The sequence below is a fragment of the Tetrao urogallus genome (genome assembly GCF_951394365.1).
Source record: "Tetrao urogallus genome assembly, chromosome: Z".
Lineage (NCBI taxonomy): Eukaryota > Metazoa > Chordata > Aves > Galliformes > Phasianidae > Tetrao > Tetrao urogallus.
The window spans coordinates 60,702,400-60,724,588 of record NC_136816.1 but is presented as its reverse complement, the minus strand read 5'-3'; the positions used below and the strand labels follow the sequence as shown (position 1 = coordinate 60,724,588).

The 22,189-nt window shown below is 37.0% G+C and overlaps 1 protein-coding gene across 1 annotated transcript in view; it reads right to left on the bottom strand.

Annotated features, from left to right (window-relative positions):
- The window catches only part of HCN1 (hyperpolarization activated cyclic nucleotide gated potassium channel 1), a gene marked incomplete at both ends in the record, with an annotated part of 194,068 nt that overhangs the window by 92,634 nt on the left and 79,245 nt on the right, over window positions 1–22,189 (bottom strand). Inside the window, one exon of the mRNA XM_079548805.1 lies at window positions 4,173–4,334. Within this exon, the coding sequence (XP_079404931.1) occupies window positions 4,173–4,334 (162 nt within the window). The remainder of the gene's footprint in view (window positions 1–4,172; window positions 4,335–22,189) is intronic.

Sequence of the window (22,189 nt, the reverse complement as noted above, 5' to 3'; positions counted from 1 at the left end):
ATACATAGATGGCTAGATGGCCAGATGGCACCAGTGGCAAAAATGTCATCACATCTTCACTTGCTTAGAAACTCTGTCTCCTACAAGACCTGGCTATAACTGCTCATCATTTGGAGCTCACACACTGTGTTTTTGCAATTCACCACAGCTGAAAGTGAATACAAAATGCAGAAGAAAGAGTTTTACAGACTAACTATAGGAGAGGATCCTGTAGCATTCTTCCTGTTTTTGCATTTTCCTTGGTCTCAAGCAAAAGTTTTACTCCTAATTTTCTAATGAACAACTGGCTCAGACTCTGAGGTATGATAAAGCTGTTTGGTCTATGAGTCATTATGGAAGTACACTAGTCTGAGGCAATGCAGATCAGAAAGCTGAGGATAAATCACACAAGAAGCTGCAGATAATAGCCTTTCTGAGCCAAGGAGAAATTTAGCAGCATCATTAGGAAACTTTGTAAAACTTCTTCAGAGAAGACCTTGTTTAGTAATTAAACTCATAATACTGGTGTAAAAAAGATAAGGAACTGAATATATATTATATATGCATATATAATATACCCTCACAGCACTAATTGTCTGTTGTTTTATCCAGAATGGATTGGCTGGAACACGACTTACAGTGAGCATTAAAGAAAGAGCTCATGTCACTGTCTCTTATTTTTAGAGAAGTATATTTTAAAAGAACATAGGATCCTGCTGGCAAACAGTTACTAACTAAACTACTTTTAAAAAATCAGTGCAACGAAATGGCAGTAATGATATGAAAGTGGGCAGGTGGAATCACAACTAGAAAAATTAAAGAAAGATACCAGCTCTGCCTTTTTTTTTGTAACAGGAATGCCAGTGCTAAGAATTGGCCAAGAAATCCAAGACGTACATACACCATCTGAGTTCATTATTATTGAGGATAACATCCCAATGTGGTCTGAACTACTCAGGGTCAAGGTTGGCTCAGTACCAGCCTGTGGCCATCTTATTTCCTTCCAAAGAGAAGCCCTTTCATTTCATTTCATAGTCAATCTGATGGTCCAATCTAACATTTTTAATCATTGTTTCAAAGATGAAAATCCACTGATTTATTTTTCTTTAATTTCATCCAGTGCCATCGTTCAGAGAGGCAGTAGGCTCGATTTCATTATTCTGTTCCTTTCTGACGTTAAATTTAACCTTTGTTCTTCCTAATAGTATAATGTGAGTAGGCCTGTGGAATCTGAACTTTCACATACTAGCTTCTACAGAAAAGAATGTTTCCAGAAGAAGGTTTTTAGAGGACGTTCTTGTAATCAGCAGCCTGAAGCAATGCAAGTATAAGACAGAATGCAACTGTGGCTTGGAAGAGTATGCTAGGTTGCAAAGACTGAGGAGACAGCATGTCACACTCATGGAATCTTTACTTCCTTCACCATCACATTATCTCTTAAATCTCTGGCTTGCAACCAACTAGCAGCTGTGTTGTGTACTGAAAAACTGATGTATATGTTTTCTAAGAATAAGTCTTCAAGTCTATGATCACCATCACTAACTGTTAAAATATTATTTCAAAGCAAAGTTAGTGTATTATCCTTGTAGCCCATGTGAAAATGTTTTGTTTTGTTTGGTTTTGTTTTGTTTGGTTTGGTTTTGAATTTTTTTTTTTCTATGAACATACATGGATGTGACAGTGTGAGTACCTGGAAATGCCCACACTAAAAAAAACAAACAACAATCTCTACTCAAAATAAGATTGAAACTCACAGATGGGCAATTTTGCCTTTTTCAGAACAGGTGTGCAAGGGCTGCTCCAAAAGGCACACTATTACCTATGTTATTCTATTGGCTTCTGATAGCAAAGGTGCATGTTGGTTATAATGCAGTGTATGTCAAACCTTCCCACCAAGATCCTGTTATGTTATGCTGCCATGTGAAATGGCAGCAAAGGGCAGTCTGACACAATGATGCCTGACATGGAAGAGTGTATGAAGCAAAAGTGTGGACCTGAACTCCTTAATGCAGAAAAATTAGAACCCACTGACATTCACTGATGAGCGCTGAATATCGATGGAGGACAGTGGATATGAGCACAGTGACCTGGTGCTTTTCAGCAATGGCAGCAACGTTTTCACATTCACATTTCATATTCACATTTCCAGCCACGTTCTGGATGGCCATGCAGATGTTTGCAAATGTGCATGCAAGCTCTTGTTCACTGCTGGTGACAGTGCGTAGCTAATGGTGGTGACTGTGCTGAAAAATGGTGTTTTGTAGCTGAGGATTTACCCTATGAAATAGTTTCCTTTGTATCTGTTGGCAGATTCCATGGAAATTAATAGGTGGCATTACTTTCAGGGCAACCTACATATTTCAGAATTCTCTGATTCAGAAATTTGAGACAAACTCCGAATGCATTTTTAATTGTCTTTACAGAATACTGCGCTGAAATCTTTGAGTAAAAAAAGAATGCATTGACAGAAAGACGCAATAGATGGATATGGGTAAAGATCTCCTCTTCCTCACGATATTGGTCCTTTGGGGTCCTTTGGGGCCACCAACAATATGCAGTGTTCATTAATAGCAACAAGTTTGTCAGAGAAAATAAATTATCCTTTCAGAAAGGATCGTTCCAAGAGCATTTGGCCAGTAAGGAGACAGAATTGTTTCTATAAGAAAATTCAGTGTAGGCAGGCAGAAAGATCTCCCTAAGAATGTGTACTGCTTTCTAAGGTCAAATGTAGCTCATAAGGAAGAATTTAATATTTAAGCACTGATAAAAGGTAAATGCTTTTTAAGTTTTTACCTATTTATATAAAAACTTTTTAAGCTTTATAAGTTAAGCATAAGCCAGGGCTTATTTCCTTTCACTCTCTAGAGTAAATTTTATCCAGATCTTTAGAAAGCTGGTAGAAAATGTACCCTAACAGAATACGAATGAAAGATGTTATGAAGCAGAACCCACAATGCAGTAGAATGCAAAAACGTGCCAGTCAGCATCCTGGTGACCTACTTATATTGTAGCAATTCCATTTGTGAAGATATGTCACTTTTTTTTTTTTTTTTTTTTGGAAAGCTACACAGTGAGGTGTCAGCAAACATGCTGCTTATCATTCAATATGTCATTCAATGACTGCAAATGCTTGTCTGTGTGACTGACAGTGTTAGTCACTAAGCTCCAACAGTAAAAGGCAGTATTACATAAAGGAACAAATACCTTATGTTTTTACAATAGAAATATGTGGGACTGTACAAGTTGCCCATCTACAGTAAAGGTGTCATAAAAATTGTGGAAACAGGCTGCCCGAGGAAGTGGATAAATTACTGTCCCTGAAGGTGTTCAAGAAACATTCAAATTTTGTACTAAGGGGCATGGTTAGTGTGGAAATATTGGTGGCAGGTGGATGGTTGGACTAGATAATCTTGGAGGTCTTTTCAAGCCTTGATGATTCTATGATTCTGTGATTCTGTGTTTTATGTGGTCAATGAGACCGTTACTTGGGACTTTTTCTGTTTGCTACAGACACGTTTCAACAACTTCATCCATGTATTTTCTATGAAAAAAGTCTGATTCATCATCCAGCTTCACAAGAAGTATTTAATTCTTCAAGGCATATGTCGTACAAGGAGAACATCATTAACCTTCCTTATAAAGAAGGCATAAACAAGTTTTCTCTTTGAACTGTCTTTTCACACACACATAACTATTACAGAAGTACATCTGTATTTCCTGTATTCTACTTAGAAAAAACTCATCCTGACAGTTAGGGTAAAGGACTTAATAACATAGCCAGAAGTTATTTACAAAACAAGCAGAGGGCTATATTAGATGAAAATAACGAAGATTAAATCAACATCTATAGTCTTCTGAAAATAAAACTTAAACTGAAAACTCTAGTGAATTGAGTGTTTCCAAATGCCTTACAGTGACTTCTTTGAGGGAATGAGGATTAATAAACTAACTAAAATGGCCTCAAAACTGAAAATATTTTCTGGTTCATTTACTGACTGTGTGTCAGCTTAGTATTGTTGGTCGTGAGGGATACAAAAGCAATCTTTGTTTATCAGTAAACAAGCCAACAAAACCCCTGAATAACTTTGAGTACATTGCAGGGCACTGTCTTACTAGGCATGTACTTAAGTCTGAGACTAACTGTTTAGAAAAATAAAGTTTAGAAAGCACAATGAAAAATGAACAATACTTACAACCATACCGTTTAGGGACACCCAGCAATCTGGTGGGAAATCCTGGAGTAACGGTACTAAAAACTGAAGACAACCATCCCAATGGCAAAGCAGCAGCATCATTCCAATTAGATTAAAGATTCTCACCACAGCACTGGCCAGATCATATGTCATATGGAAAATCTGTAGAGAAAAATTATAGAAGTGTGATGCAAATCAGAAATGAAAATTATTTACTTTTCATCACGCCGATTAAAGATGAAGAAGCAACATTCTGAACTTCAAAGAAGGCAGAGTTCATTCAGCGATATTCACTAATGTGGGCACATTGATTTGGGCATGGGACTGTACATGACACACCTGACTCCTTCTTGTCTGCATCATGGTTACACAAGCAGCTAAAAAGTGTTTCGTTTAAACAGAAGCCACCAACTGAAGTACTTTTGTAAAGCCACAAACTTCTTTTAATCAAAGTAGATAACAAAAAAAAACAAAAACAAACAAAAAAAAAAAGTAAAAAAGACTTGGGAAGCTTGGAAAATTTAGTGAATCCATTGCTTGTCTGTTAACTGGGTATCTTAAGTATTCGCATAATTGTGGAAGATAAAACTTCAATGACCTATTCAGAATAGTCACATTTCCCGCCTTCTAAAAAGTAACAAAATGTGAGTGAAGAAGCAATATAGTAATTTTACACACACACATATATATATATATATGCAAATTTTGGATCACCAAGCAAAATGACATACGAATATTTCACAGCTCCTAATTATTGGCAATTTTGCTAAAACACTGAGAATCCTGAAACATCTGTAGTAGCTAAAGTAAAAAAAATAGTCATTTGGATTTTTCCATTATTGTTAAGAAAACAATTTTATTTGTATAGCCTCTTATAGCACAACATAAACATACCCTTTAGAACAAGAGCACAAAAGATGAAGGTCAGCTGTTATTCCCCAGTTATGTGAAGAGACATCAACAGAAAAAGATAGATTTTTGATGGGTGCTAAATATTAGACATCATTATTGAGCCGAATAATAAAACTGAAGACCAAACACACTCCAGTAAGGCATCCAGTCCATCCATTTTCTTAATGCATTTGATTCTGTCCTTTTAGCATCCCAGTCTCTCACCTAGTAGACGGTACAGCAACACATCACCATGCTCCGCAGTCAGAGCCTCTGCAAACACGATCCTGCTCACTAACATTGCAAAACACACATCACCAAAATGGAAATTCCAAAAGAATTCAAGTGTGCATGAGAAAATTATTCTGCCCCAGCTTTCACATTGCTAAAACTGAAGGCAGTGGTTAAGTACCCCATGCTGTAGATGAGTACAAGTGCAAATAAAGAGAGCAGGTTAAGATGTCTTTCAATATAATTTTCTGTTAGTGAGCATTTGTTGAAAATAATGACATATTTCTTAATACTAAACTGTAAAACTTATGTAACTGAAACATATCTAATATATTATTGCTTATGTGCAAAACATTGCCTCAAGTTAGAGCGTTTTGAGAGAATACTACTACAAATCTCAGCTTCACAGACACTTGAAGCAAATTCTTAAATGTTCTCTAGACACTATTTAGTTCTTCTCAATACCTAGGAAATGACAGTAATATTTAGGAGATAACATAAATAGAAATAAACAGAAAAGTGACATTATTAAAATTTATGCTCTTTGGAAATGTATTTAAGCTACAGCTATTTAAATAGCTACAGTTTCAGTAGCAAAAGATGAACTGGGTAGTCGGTAGTTTGTAAGACTGAAATAATTTTATTTCAAGAATGGAAATAAAGAACAAGAGCACTACTGTTCTGGAGCACTAACTAACACTAAGTTTTATTTAGGTTACACTATCCACACATAGTTATTTTATTGCACGTCTGAAAACACACATCTAAGTGTTTGTGATAATCAGGAGAAGATCTAGAAGATCTGGTTTTGTGAAACTCTACAAACAGAGCTAACACCACTCATTTGCCCATCAGCAGATTGTCCAAGAAGTGGAATCAAATGGATTAGTTTGGTTTCACAGCATGGGTGTGCTATACATTTAAATTATATATATATATATTTTTTTGAATGGATTCCTTACTGAGATAAAACTCATAAAAAATACAATTGGAACACATGGAAACGCATAGAGTTAGGCTTCTAAATGCATTACTCAGGTATCTAAATGCTCGTAGCTTGGATATCATTAAAGATTCACCATCCATAAATCACACATAAATGAGCACACCTAAAACACATTTGAAAATCTGGCCACTTAAATATTCAGCCATCAGGCGCAAATTTTTAATAGTACATTTACAAAAAGAAATGACTTCAGCAACATGAGAATACTGCAAGCAAGAAAAAATGAACATTTCTTTGAGAACTCTTTCTATACTATCATTTCACATAATAGAAAATACTTAATAGATATCTCTTCTTTTATTCTACCACTCAATTTGCATTGCAGATTATACTTTTTATTATTATAATGCATTTTTTGTTGTTCTGTTGGGGCTTTTTTTTTTTTTTTTTTTTTTTTGGAATATTTTTACTGTTAACAGCTTCCAGCTTCCATACACTTTAAAATTATGTTTAATAATAATCTGTGATTTATTATCTCACTTCTGGAAACCCATAATTTCTTCCTGTATTATTATTATTTCTTAAATTTTTCCCTAACGAGCTGACATTGTGTCTGACATTGACTGAAATGTAATCACATATTAGCCATTTTTTACATTTTGGCAAAATATCGTTCATTGAGAACAAGAAATTCCTCCTCAGTAAGTCATAGGCCACATGTTTTATCTCAGTTTTTATTCACACTTCATTAATGACTCTCTTGATTTCCATGTGTGAAGAAGAAAGCAGATTATTCTTTTCTCACATTTATACTGGAGTGTGTACTTTAAATTGGTCCTGCTGACTCTGATTTCCAATCCTGAGACAGAAAAACTGTTCCAGCAAGTTCCCACTCGCTTAACAGTATTTGAGGGCTGTCATATTAAGTTAATAGTACATATCTAGCTCAACTAAATGAACATAAAATCTGCTTTTGTGGAGGGCTCTAGGTTACCACTTCTGCCTTCTTATAACAGGAAAGCAATAGTTCTTCAGTTGTGATTTGTAGTTCGGCCTGATTCAGTTACATAAAATTTGATTTACAAAATTTACCAAGATTTAACTCTCCCAGAAGGGAAAAGAAAGTGTCAGGAAGTCCTGAAAAATTTATTAAAATCTTGTACCACAGAGTTGATTGAGATACATCCTCTTTTGCACCTCTTAGAAGCACTAGAAGTGTTCAGAATCATAAAGATAGTCAAGGATTCATCTTCACGTTCTGCTTTGAGCCTCAAGGCCACATGAAATGACACTTGCACTAAGTGAGCTATGAGGAGCCTGGAATATTGAACCTTCTGGAGACTGAAATAGCTGCACGTGTATGCCAGTCACTAAAAGCAGACTGAGTGTGGCACTGAGCAAGGCAAGGTAAGTTCAGGATAGACTGCCAGGCAAAATAATAGTCACGAAAATCACAAGGTTTTTTGGTTCATCCTTTGGGTCAGCCCAGAATTGTTAGGTTCATTCCTCGGAGCAGCACCTAGACAGAGATTAAGAACTGCAGGATTCAGATTTTTCTACCCGAGCTAAATTTTCACTTCTAAGACAGTATTTGTAACAGAAAGCTCCAGGAAAATAAAGTATTATGAGAGGAAGACAGCACAAAGGCTCTGTTTGCATTTCTGTCTCTCCATCTGCTTTAAACAGTGAAAGTCAATCGTGATTTTTATCCATGTTATATTCTACAAACTGATTTCAAAGGACATTCTTCATAAATATCATTTGAGATACTGTGGATTGCATCAAACTCTGACCAAAGCTCGTTTTTTTGGAAGCTGCAGTTTACTACACTCTACATGGAAAATATATCTGCAAGAGTAGATGTAAAGGCCCATTGATTGAAATGCCAAGGTGTGCCGTTAGAGTTACATTTTACTCTTAACTGATTCCTGATGCTTGTGCTTAATTTGATAATAAATAATTAATCACTGATAATTCAGTTGTGGGAAAATGTCTATAGCACTATTTAGTCTAGTTGTATTTGTGACTTTAAGCTGATGACAAATGCGGAGATCTGCTTCTGCTTTAGTATGCCCTGGGGGTAAACGCCAGTGATTTAATAAATGGTATAAAATATTTTAAATCAAACATATCCAGAAAAAGAAGAAAAAGAAAAAAAAAAAAAAAAAAAGGAAAAGGAAAAGAAAAGCTGAGATGATTGGCCTATTTTATGTGACCTTTAAAAATTGTTATTTCTAGATGGACTCAATTTGACATTAGGTTTTGTAATAGCGGCCCCATTTATTCTGCTTCAAGGCATGTACAAATGGCAGCCAGCTTCCATGTAGCAAAAAGAACAACACAACAACACAGAAATGTGACAGCGCTCCAACTTCAGGTTAAACCTGAAATCATTAAAACCAGCAAGCAACATTTATTCACTCCATACAAACTCAGCAATACATATTATCTACTGTAAATTCGCCAAAGCCATACTAATATATTACTTCTCATACTGAGGGCATAACCTCACTGCCAAAGCATTTATTTTTATTATCCTGTTGTGATTAACGTGTTTGACCTGCTTTGACATCAAGACAGAAAGTCTCTTTAGTTCTGTAACAAAGAAAACAAGCCAAGACTTACAAACCTCAGGATCCTGAAACAAAAAACACAGTGCTAATTTTCACTGTGCTTTTACACAGGTGAAAGTATCTTTCATTATTTATTTTAATGACAGAATGTACCTTGTTAGACTAAGCCTTTGCTTTCATTAAGTGAGGCAAAGCAAAAGTGAGCAAAAACAAACCAAACAAAAAATGACAAAAATAAAATTAAAAAAAAAAACACAAAATAATAATAGTGGAGGTTACAGTAGTAATCAAATTATAGCTGTGAGAAAGACGTGCAATTCTACAGCTTGTCTACATGAAAAAATTTAGCTGAAGCTATTCTTAAATTATAGTTCAGAACTAAGAATGAATGTGTGGGAAAAAAATACTTGAAATGTTCATGAGAAGAGAGATGGCAAGTTTTGCCAACTTGAAGCATACCATACAGTTACCATTTCAACATTGTTTCAAGCATCAGCATCGCCTGACTTTCAGCTGAAGCTTCTTGATGGGCGCAGTATCTCAAGTGACAGCACCACTGAACTCTGTGAGCAGAGGTGAGCTAGAAGGAATATTTATTATTACCTTTTATAATTACTCATATCTTACAAAGAAGGCAGCTCTAAGATATAGCCAGTCTCTAAATGGCCCAAAATATTGTTTACAATTTATCTTCCTAGCTGAGTGAGAGATACTGTTTTTCATATTAATGTGCAGAAGTATTCCAGTGTCAAACGGAGAGAAGAAAAACAAGTTATTCACCATCACTCAACTGCCCACAGTCAGACTAGGGCAGGGACTCCCACAGCACTGAAAAGGGCAACAGAACAATTAACATGAATCTTAACAGCTATCACTGCCTACAGCATTCCAAATATAGGGGCAGAATTCAAATAACTAACTCCATTTTTCAGACTCACTTTGAGCTCATGAAACCTAACTTCTCCACTATTAATATACAAGCTGTTTTCATCCTTATAAAATGTGAAATGAAACAATAAATATCAGACATGTATTTCATAAAGAAGTTTAACACAAAATATGTCATAAATGCTAAGACAGTTTAGGGAGATCCTTCAGAAGAACCAAGATCTTCACAAAAACTTGTGCCAAGCCCCATAGGATTGTTTTAGACCATATTTGTCTGTTCAAGTCTCACAAACCCTTGGCCCTCTTCATTTCCATTGTTAAAGCTCAACTTCAGAGATAACCACATTCTCCCCCCAGCACGGTAGGTCTTTTCCCTTGAGCTTTGTATTCACAGTGTGGTTTGGTGCAGGGTGCGGGCAGGGTCTGACATCAAAACAGGCAGGACGTGGTCTCAAATTCATGGATCTAAAAATAAAACAGTGCACAGACCGTTCCCTGTGATCTCTTTCTGACTTCTTCCTTCTGTCTGCTGTGCCTGCGAGCAATATGATTGGTACTTGAACACTAAAAACATCCACGGATATTTCCAGGTGTGAACTCAGGGATGCAGGTACACAAGGTCCAGAATCACTTTTAGGTTTGACTGGTAAATCCATAACTGAAGAAAGAATTCTACTCTAACCCAAGAGAAATGAAGGACCACGAAGCTGAAAGACAGCAGAAAGTACTTATAAATCCAAAGTAACAGCATATCTCAGCACAAAATGTTTTTACAATTGAGACACCTGCAGACCCATCTCCTTCAGTCTCAGCATTTTCCTAAACATCTCTTGCTTTCTTTAAAGATTTTGATTTCCAAGGTCTGTGAAGATAAGATGCAAATAGACGCTTTCTGAAAGTAGGAGATGCACCCTCATCCTAAAACCCCCCAAAAGCCCTTCGATATTAAAAGGAATGGTTCATTAAGTTCCTAAATCCCCAGGTCTTTTTCCATTATGCTTACCCCACAAGTCACCCTGGTGCATTTCTGAGCTTCAAATTAATTCTGCTAATTATAATACAGCAACATAATGATCTGATAGCAAACAACTGAAATAATGAGGAATATTTCTCCTTGGGAATTTAAGTTGGTGTCTTACTGAAGCTATTGAGGTTAATCTTCCAAACATGGAATTAATGGGCAAGGAATTGAAAATAAAAACTGTTATGTTAAATTTCCTGTGGAATAAAAGTACTGAAACCAAATCAATTTCATTTGAATAGCATAAAAGACTTCATTAAAAAAAAAAGATGAAAAAATGTTGTTTTATGAGGCACAGCTGTCAAATTTAATGTTTATGTATTTTGGATATTAAAATTAAACATAAACCCTGAATATAATATGTGAAATTCCACATATAAATTAAATTCTCTTTTTTATAGTAAATTAAAAAGCCATCTTTATTTAAAAAAATAGTATTGGTTATATCTAGGATTGTCAGTACAGTCAAGGCAGAAGATGATGAATGGTGCTTTATGAAAGTCAGAACTCCTCAGTGGATGGATGCTTAAAATCCAAAACACAGAAAATCCATTTATTCCTTTGAAAATCTTGGTAATCTTGGTAAGAGGAAGCATGATAAAGCTATTCAGATATCATATTCATATACATACAAATAGAAAAATGAAAATAACATACTCTAATGTTATATAATTGAATAAATAATTATGCTACTAACAATTTGACATAAGTCAACGTTTCACAATACTGACAAATAACCTGGAAATTACACAGCTAATTAAACTGCATTCTAAAAAACTATTTACTCCATAAGTGCAAATGAAGCCTGCAGTTAAAAGCTTAATGTTGCTCAAAATCACATAGAGGATCTCTTCTGCAGGTCTAAATGATAAATGTAAAAAAACCCAACCAAACAACAACAAATAACAACAATAACAACAACAAAAAACAAACAATAACAAAAAAAAACAACCTGACAAACCAAAAAGAAAAAGAAAAAAATCCTTGTGATCTGATGCGTGGCCAGGTAGAAGGAACATGCCAGAATCCTAGTCTTCACAACCACCCCAATGTTTGCTAGAAGAAATTAAGAACTCAGTTGCCTACAAAAACTTCAGGTTGTCAGAAATATATTACAGTTTAAAGAAATTACTTTGAAAAATTGCAGACAGTAATCTCTTCTGTAAGTTATCTTGTTTACCTGAATTAGTACATTAAACTACCTTAAGGCAGAAAGTTCAGATTCTAAATTATTCTACTTGTAACTCTGTTCAACATTTGCTAAGTACATGACTATCATTATTATGATAAGACAATCGTTACCTGCATATCCAAAAACATAATTTGCAAGCAGGTCCAAGTATTCTAAAGTTTCTACAGATCTCTAGTTAATCAGTGTAAAAGGCTGAAAATAAAAGACAAGAAAAGGAATACTAATAAAATCGGGCAGGAGGAGTTACTGTAAGAAGAAAGAAGTATGTTTTCATGGTCCTGTTTGGGTTCTCTGTTTTTTTGTCTTAATTCCAATGACATTTAAAATAATACATGCTTCTGACAGGTAAAACTGTTCAGGATTCAATGCACAATGCATCCCAGACTTTGCATTTTACTGCTGTCAGTTATAAAGTTGAAGTGTAGACTGCATGTTTTTTTCGCATTATTTTTTTAGAAAATAAATTCATCAATATAAATTAACTAATTATACTTTAACATGAACATTTTACTATGTTAGATATTTTGACAGGGAAAGCTGTTTGTGTTCAAATGTGTAAAACTATGGCATCTCAATACTTACTTCTGCAGTCTCTCCAAGAATGTACAGTTTGTAAACTGTACACACTTTCATAATATACACTTTGTAAACCTGTACTTCATTAAGCACGTCTAGCTTCAGTCTGTCCTATGAGGAATAGAACAGGATGCACTGTAAGTGTCACGACACATCAGTCTGTGGATTTGAGAACTGACCAGATGCAAGCAATACTACTGGAACAATCAAGTGCTGAGTCTTGCCAGCAGTGACCACAAACCACAAAGATGGGGAGGGTGGTCAGGCTGCACTGCTGGCCTCGGCAGGGCCAGCTGCAGCCTTGCCATCACACCTCATGTTTGTGACCACTGTGGGTGCACTGTGACATCCCCGTATATCCAGACACAGATCTGCACTGGTCTTTCTTGGATAATAGCTGTGGCTTTCTGCTGGATTCTAGTTGATCTTCTAAAAATGTCTGGTTCTCAGATCACCATCCAGCTTAAGCTTAGCTCCAGAACGTCTGGCTCCATTTTCAGTGCCTGCTCCTCACCAGGCTGTTGCTATGACTGTCCCTGGTTCCTTCCTGCAGGCCATGCTGAAATCAGTCATTCCAGCTGAATGCCTACTGTCAGCCACCAGAGGGACTTGAATGGAACATTTTATCAACACCTTCACATTTTATGAGCTTTATGAGTAGCGATATGCTTTTCAGTACTGTGCAAGTAAAACTTTTTACATGACTACTGTTAGTTGTGTGTGTGCAGTTATTGACCATTCATGGTCATGGTGGACACTGCACAGCTCCTTGTTCATCCCAGGAATACCTCTGTCGTCTCATGAATTTTTATTTAACACATCAGCATTTTCAATAGCTAATGTTACTACCAGCCCTCCTTCATAGTAGTATTCAGTCCATCCTTCACTCATACCCTGCATTTTGCATTATTTTACTGCCAGGAGTTTATTTGTCAGTTTGCCTGCAGTCTTTTGCCACGAGAGCAAATGAATGTCAAAAATCTCAGCTGCATAATATCTCACAGAGCTAATCCATGCTGAGTTCTGCAAAGGTCCTCCAAGGTTTGGCAGCCAGCTGTGAGCTTTCTTGGACTACCTGCTAGTTTTACAACATGCTGCTAAAGGCTCAATAATTTTCGTTGCTGTCACATAGATGACCTTTGTGTTTACCTTCTTATTATGCTTTTATTTGTCTTGTGATTTACAACAGCAAAAGTGAGTAGGTGTTGTCTTTTCTCAACAGCACTTCACATAGCTTTTTAGTTTTTAGTTTTATAAGACTATTTCAACTCATAGACTGCACAGTGGGATTTTGTCTTCTCTCTTCTCTTTGTGTTTTCATTTCTGTGAAAAAAACATCTTTTTGCTCTGCAAGAAACCTGGACCCCCAGGAGCTACTCGCTCTGAGCACCTGAACATCTGAGTTCAGTGCTGTCTTGAGATCAAGCAGCTTGGCCATGCAACAGTATGCAATACTCTTGATTGACAACTTCGAAAAATCATCCTTTGTCTCGTATTTTCTAAGAAGAGGGCACAGTTGTCTGTTGCCTTCTGTGTAGTTTTAGCGTCTGAAGCTTCTACGTGGCCTTTTTCCAGTTCCATGTTTCTGCCTTGTCAGTCTGCTGCAGCTGACTCCCAATGCAGCTGCTATCAGACTGGCTATCGACAAAAAAATAACTCACAGATGACACCTAAACGATGGGCAGCCGCTGAAGAGAACACATAATGAAGCATGACTTGGCACAAAAGAACTTGAAGCAAAAATACTCTTCTTCAATGAAATTTCCAATCATCTCGTAGAATCGTTTTTTCATTCTTCCTTGAACAGGAAGAAAGCTTTGGGAAATTTCCTTAGGGATATTTAATAGCTTTATTTTACATTCCCTTTACATCACTGTTAAAATATTGTTTTATATTTGTTGCTGTTTCAGTATTTTCCTCTGTGACATAAGTTGAAATCGGCTGCTTTCACTGTCTATTTCTGTTTTGCCCATATTTTGTATGGTTCTAACCACCCTACATCTCTCCTTCTGCTTGTCATATTTAGCATTAAAAAAAAAGAAGACGCTAAAGCAGGACTGTCTAATTTCCATAAGGAGAAGAAATATATATCCTTACTTTCTCTATGTAGATTTATAGGCAGTCCCAAACTGGTGGTGAGATTGTGATTTACTTCCATTTTTGAAGGCAGATTTATGCTACTAAACATCTTGAGGAAAAGGATTTTCTTTCAGAAAATAGACCAGAGCTTTCTGTGTTTTCTTTTATTCTTGTTCCCCAGAGTATCCCTGCAGTACATTTTCAGTCCATCCACTCCAAACGTTCTAATTTCTCTATACTATGTCCCTGTGCCATATCCTCTTCTATTTTGTTTATACTGTCACAGAAAAAGTTAATATTATATTCAGAAACATACAGAAAAGATTTTCAATTTTAGAGAACACAACGCTGTCCATTCTTCTTCTGAGTGATTGTTATCCAATAGCTCACATTTCATATCAACTACCATATCATGCTAGTATTGTCAACTTCAGGTAAATACAACTAACTATGATTTATGTGATACCATGAAACTTGAAATTAATTTAAAAATATGGTTTGATTGCTCATATCTGCATATCAGAAATTGGTGGGAGGCTAAAGCCAGCAACAAGAAAAGGAAATAGTGTGTACAAGATGTTTACAAAGTCACAGAGCTCTAGGAGCTGGGACTCCAGGATAAAGACAGTATTGTAAGGCCTACAATAAAGATGGAAGTCTGCAAAATTTGCAATGACATTCCAATCAGCCTACTTCTATGAGCAGTCCTAAATTAAAGAAATATTTTGTTTCCACAAGGCAAAATCTGGGAAATGTTTATTCTGTGTGCTCTCAGTGCTGCAGCTAACATCACTGGGACAGTGCTGTGACGGAGGCTGAATAGCAAGAACAGCATTTACGCAATTGCAGGGTGACAGCAGAACAGGGAGTTATTTTTACCATTGAGTTTGGCAGAACCAGCTAAACATGAGGTGCTTCAAATGTTTCAAAAGCCCTAGATCATGGGGGTCTGCATGTGTATAGGATCACTAACATAAAACAAAAGGACAAGAGAGAAGGGAGCAGAAGCTGTGGTTTTACAGAGCTGTGAAAACTCTTTGCCCACTGGCTTCTTGCCCTGCAGAGACAGGCCACAAGCACTGCAAACAGGCTGCTGGATGCAGAGCAGCACTTAATCAGTTCTCTGCCAGGCATTACTCCCTGAAGAACGATTTTGAAATTTCTCGCCTGCCCAAATTAACCTGTCACTTGCCCAGTCCATCGCCCTGGAACTTCCTCTAAGATTCCCACTTACAGAAGCAGCAATAAACAACTGACATTTTTCATAAATCAGTTTGCTGAATACTTGGTTTTTCCCTTCCTCCTTTAAGTACTCACTGTCTGATGATGACCAGCACAAGCACTAGTCAATCCCAGGTCACCCACATGTTTTCTGGACATCACAATGTCATTATATTCTCTGCTAAATAAATAAATAAAAGCAACACAACAGTAATCGTGAGCATTCTGGGAAAACTTTTATGGTCTGACTAAATACCATGTGATTTCTATTTCTGGGATAAACATATTAAAAATAAATGAAGAGGTTGTCTTTTTTAACATCCTGCATGTGGAATAGTCATGCTGTGCTCTGCACAATTCGATTAAGAATGCCACTTACCCCGTAGAAGCCTAATTGCAGAACTGCTTGTTCTGAAGCAGGAGTTGGGCACGATGGTTCCTGCCAACCCCCTGGAAGCAATGGAGCCGTGCAGTAGGCAGGGCATCTCTTGGGGCTGCTGCACCCTATGCTGGGCATTCAGCCTAAGGGGGTGGCACATTTCCCATATTTAGTGCTCATCTCCTTTGTGGAGACCTGAGCAAGGCCTTAAGAAAGAGAGGCAGACTATTTATATAAAAGACCATAAATAATTAATGGCACTTTTTTTTTTTTTCCCAGTAACCGAAGAGTTCATTGCATAAGGGCAACAGTAAAACAAATGTGAGCTATGGATGTAAAAACAAAATAACTAACTGGCTAAATGCATCGTTATTCTCAAAGCATGGAAAAGGTTTTGTAATCACAGACCAAAAAAATTCTCAGATCTCTGCAACATCTTCCCTTCAAACTTTTTAGTTTTCCCTTCAATTGATTTGACTTCTCTTTACACTTCAGTGATTATTGATTCTTCCTTTCAGAGGAAGCACAATTATAAAACAATTATCTGCTTTCTCAGTATTTCCCTGTCAGCTACAAGCAGAATGTTATTCCATTAGTGTATTGTTAGATCTTTTCTGTTCATTCAAGTATAATCATTAAAGTGGGAAAACAGCATGCAATTTCTTTTCTGATGCCAGATACAATGGACTAGAATGCTCATGACATCATACATCATCTGGATATACATATATATAAATGTATATACATATATATACATATATATCTCTATATACATATATAAAATTTTACTTCTGTATATTAAATAAATCCATATACACATATAAATGTATACAGACTATATATGACTGTGACATGTGCTGACCAGCCAGAACACCAGGGTTTTTACACGTGCCTTAAGCTCTTAAGCAAACAAAGCCTCATTTTCTACTTTTGTCAAAATCTGGACAGGATTTCACCACCAAAAGCAGCACTTCACTGTACAAACACAAAACTGATCCCACACTCATCCCACAATTCTTCCCCCCTCTGCTTTGTTCTTCCTTCATTTTCAAAAAGCTTTTCGAATCAAAATGTCCAGAGTTCCTCTGGAGAATGTATGTAAGTTCAGTTTTCTTAAGGAAATCCTTGTCTCCCAGGAGTCAACAGGAGTTTGATATTATCTGCAATGGATCCTTGATTACTTTATTTTTCCTGCACTGTTTCCTGCAGCTGAATTAAATTAAATCCCAAACATCAGAGGAGAAAGGACTTGGGAGGGATGAATCTGATGGACAGCCAAAAGTGAGAGACAATTGCATATCATGATAGAGATGTCAGAATGTAAACATGCAGACAGCAGAAATGTTGCGCTGCAGTTTGCATGTTAGTTAATGCTGTAGTTCATAGTTTAGTTATTTAGTATTATCCACCAGTTCATTCAATGTCACATTTTATTCCTATGCCTGAAACAAACAAAAGATCCATTAATCTTTCCTCACATTTCTTCTACACAGAAATACATTTAAGTTATTCATGCAACTCTACTCCCTGCACTGAACATGCACATCTTTTTTATCAGCAAACAGCAACACTGTACCAGTCTGAATTACATGTTTTTGCATTTATTTTATTTGGAACAGTAAAATTAGCCACACCAAGGTATATAATCTGAAAACCAAACTAGGGACATAGATTTTGCATACTCTGCAGCTTATATAGAACTGACAAACTTGATTTTATCTAACTATTGAAAAACACCATCATGGGGGTATTTGATACTCCTGTATCTTCTGGTAATGATTCAAGAGAATACAGATGCCATTTCATATGTGCTGTGGACTTAGTATTACGCAGAAAATGTGAGAGGAAAGGAACACAGTTGTCTGTGAAATATCTGGAGAGACATCTACAGCTAAATTACAGCCTAAAATGCTGAATACTGAAAGCCAGTATGGAGAACATACGCAGCACCATTACAGAGTTTTCTTCTATTCTTATTACTTACTTTACACGAATTTCGACAAAACTATAAAAACTGCTTCCCTTCGCTTCCCTTCCCTTCCCTTCCCTTCCCTTCCCTTCCCTTCCCTTCCCTTCCCTTCCCTTCCCTTCCCTTCCCTTCCCTTCCCTTCCCTTCCCTTCCCTTCCCTTCCCTTCCCTTCCCTTCCCTTCCCTTCCCTCCCCTCCCCTCCCCTCCCCTCCCCTCCCCTCCCCTCCCCTCCCCTCCCCTCCCCTCCCCTCCCCTCCCCTCCCCTCCCCTCCCCTCCCTCCCCTCCCCTTCCCTTCCCTTCCCTTCCCTTCCCTTCCCTTCCCTTCCCTTCCCTTCCCTTCCCTTCCCTTCCCTTCCCTTCCCTTCCCTTCCCTTCCCTTCCCTTCCCTTCCCTTCCCTTCCCTTCCCTTCCCTCCCCTCCCCTCCCCTCCCCTCCCCTCCCCTCCCCTCCCCTCCCCTTCCCTTCCCCTTCCCCTTCCCTTCCCCTTCCCCTTCCCCTTCCCCTTCCCCTTCCCCTTCCCCTTCCCCTTCCCCTTCCCCTTCCCCTTCCCCTTCCCCTTCCCCTTCCCCTTCCCCTTCCCCTTCCCCTTCCCCTTCCCCTTCCCCTTCCCCTTTCCTTTCCCCTCCTTTCCCCTCCATTCCTCTCCTTTCCTTTTTTCTTTTTTTTTTCCCAGAAACTTCAGCTTTCAGAACTATTTTCCATCAGTGCATTTATTGTGACCAAGGTCCCACATAAACTATTTTAAAAGATTCCATTAGTTGCAGAAGTGTCTTGTGATTACTACTTAACCATTACAAGGTGAGATGAAAGATCTTCAGTAATTTTCACTTTTGGTTACTTCAGATCTTCCATTCCAGATGTCACAGAATGCTTAACCCCAAGACAGCAGGATTGAAGGCTGTGTCACCTTACTCAGTGCTGCACCAGCAGCGTTCCCGGGGGTGTCTCCAGTGCCAGCGAGAGCCAGTTCCAAAGGAGTATGGGATTGGCCCTGACTGTAGGTGACTGGAGGAAAAACAGGCTTAGCTCCTCTGCTGCACTGGCACTCTCTTTGGACAGCCAGACCCATGGCACAAAGATGCAGGAACTGAGCATTTGGTGCTGCTGAAGCAATGCTTACTTATGTTGCATGCAAAACTGGAAGAGCTTAGAGGGGTTATTTGCCTCCACACAAATCCTTGAGGCAATCCCACCCACACTCTGTCTTATAGAATAGCTCCTATTTAAATCTAGTGAACAAATGAAAAACAACAGCACAGTAATTAACACATTGAAGCCCTAGCTAGTCACCAAAAGTGACAGAAAGGATTAGTTTGTTCATGATGTGCCAATTTCAATTAAAAGAACCTGATCATGAATGTAAAGAAATACATACATAAGCAAATAAATATAAAACTGGAAAAAAAATTCTAGATTTATTCTAGATTCAAAATTGAATTCCACTTGTTTCCTATTGAGTTTTATTTAGTATGAACAACCTTGTCTTATGTAACTCCTATTACTTAGAATTTAAAAATCTATAACTCTTCAAAGCCATGTGTTGACCCATTAGTATCTTGAAACACTAGATGCAGAGGAAACACAGTTTCTTTATAATGTTTAAAATTTCTTGTATCTGAATTTTATTGTAAGGATCAGTCCACATTTGTCTGTCTTTTCTCTCATTATTGGCACAAATTTACCATAGAAGATTTAAAATGTGTTAAAATCGAAATAATTAATACAGGTATATTATAGGGGAAAAATCAAGTCCTTTTAGATGTTTTTGTTTTGTTTTTTTTAATTCCAAATACACTCTAATGTAGTTTCAGGCAATTCTCAAATTAGAACAGTTTTATTCCATGAGTTATATATTAAAAGAAAAAAACTTGATAATCACTTTTATTAGAGAAAATGTGGAATCTATTATACAATTGACACTTCACAGATCATCATATGCATTAAGCTATTATTTTGCTTTTATTTACTTATAAAGTATTTGATTTACTTTTGAACAAAAAAAGAATGTAGTGCCACCTAGGGGTACTAATAAACTTAAGAACTGGAATTTTTGACAGCTCAAATATTCTGATTTAGGTTTAATTTTCCTAACTGCATTTCTTAAAATAAAAATCCACATATAATAAAGTTTATGCAATTCTGTGTTACTGACCTGACAGTACATACATTAATTTCATGAATTTCATGAAATTATGTTCTTTCTCTGTTTCAGCCAGTAAATTTAAAGAAATTTGCTCTTACAGAAACTACAAAATAAACAGAATGCATATCAGGAGGAAATAAATACTCAGAAAAAAAAAATAAAACAAAAACAAATCCAGCTGTCTCCTTCTGCCACAAAACTCCCTGCTACCAAAGCAAAGAAAAAATACAAGCCTCATTTTAACTGGCTCTAGCTGATGTGTGGAACTCCATTTTAGGTGCCTGAGCTTTTATTTTACATCCCGAAGTACAACAGAAGATGAGCAACGTGGGAGGACTAGGCAGTAGGGGAGTGAAACAACGGTGGCAGCCAACCACAGCATTTACTCACTCTCTTTTGTTTTTAATTCTTGGGCTGTTTTGTTTTGTTTTTCTTCTTGCTTATTTGTTTTAGTCAATAAGGGATATTTTGGTATTACTATAGAAAGACTTTATCTATAGAATAGTGGATTAATCTATTCAAAACAATTTTCAGGTGCAGTGAGTTGATCACTCACTGATCAACACACTACTATACTACTACTAGAAGGAGCCTCGAATGTACCATACATCACTGTCTGCAGACAAGAATTGCTTCATTTCTCAGGCGGATTTTGTACAGAAAATGCTAAGCAAATCAAATACATGTGCAGGACTAATTTCTTCTGTTGTTTTTCCCTGCAAATTCTGAATTTCCATTCCAAATTATTTTGATCTCGTACATCCATCTACCTGATGTTTCAGTCACATTCGATCATAGTTGTCACATTGTGATCATTCATTTCTATAGGATAAAACCTTAAAAAAAAACCCACTTCTACATGCAGGAGTGGCAGTCTCTTTTGTGCAAACTACAAGAAAACAAGGTAAGTAACTTAAGAAATGATCCATGTTTCACATAGCAGGATTTTTTTCTTCAGCTTCCTTTCCACTATCAAAATCATCCACACATCTACACATTAAAGTAACTCAAAGATGCTACCAGAATGTCTGTGAGGTTGGAGTAATTGGTGAGACCATATGGATTATTTAGAAAGCAGAAGCACCGTTCAGAAACAACGTACTATAATGGACATTCCAAAAAAGTTACTCGACTTTTCCCTTAGCAATCTGTAGGAGCTACTAACATAAGCACAAGGCCAAGGATTTAAATCTTACTTTCAAGTACCAATGTCAATGCAAATACAGACTGTGAAGCCACTTATAAGAATGTTCATTTTATATTATTAAGCATGCAGATGATACACCAATATTAATGCAATAAAATCCTATTAACCATGATACTGCTTAAAAGGAAAAAAAAAAAAAAAGACTGGCAATATAGTATTTTTCACTGACTATATAGGAAGTCAATTCTGCAAAATGCTGGGTTGGTTCCCTGGTCTTAATCCAGGAAAGCACTTAGCAAGTACCTTATTTTAAGCATATTAGCAGTTGTCTTGATTCAGTGGGAAAAAGTCCAAACAAACAGGAATCTGTCTATCATTTTAAATGTGTGTAGTCAGGTTAGCATCACTAGTTAGTTATCTTGTCACCTGTCACAGTGAAGATCCGTCCTGCCTGTAGTTCACTCCATTACCTCTCAGTGGAGGATTCAGCTCTACATCATCTACCATCACCTACAATATTTCTCTTCCTTGAACTTAGTATGTTTGCACCCAGATCCTGCAGATACTATTAATATAACTCACTAAAGTAATTCCAAGCATTTCCATAGCTGTATTTCATTCCAAACTAATTCGATTTTCTAGTGGAATAGTTTAATCAGCTATTCTGAAATAGCCTCTATCTGCTGTATTCTCCTAGGCAGCTTTTCCCCTGCATGGAAAGAGAACAGTTAAGGAAATTAAAATTCCTCTGCACAGCAAA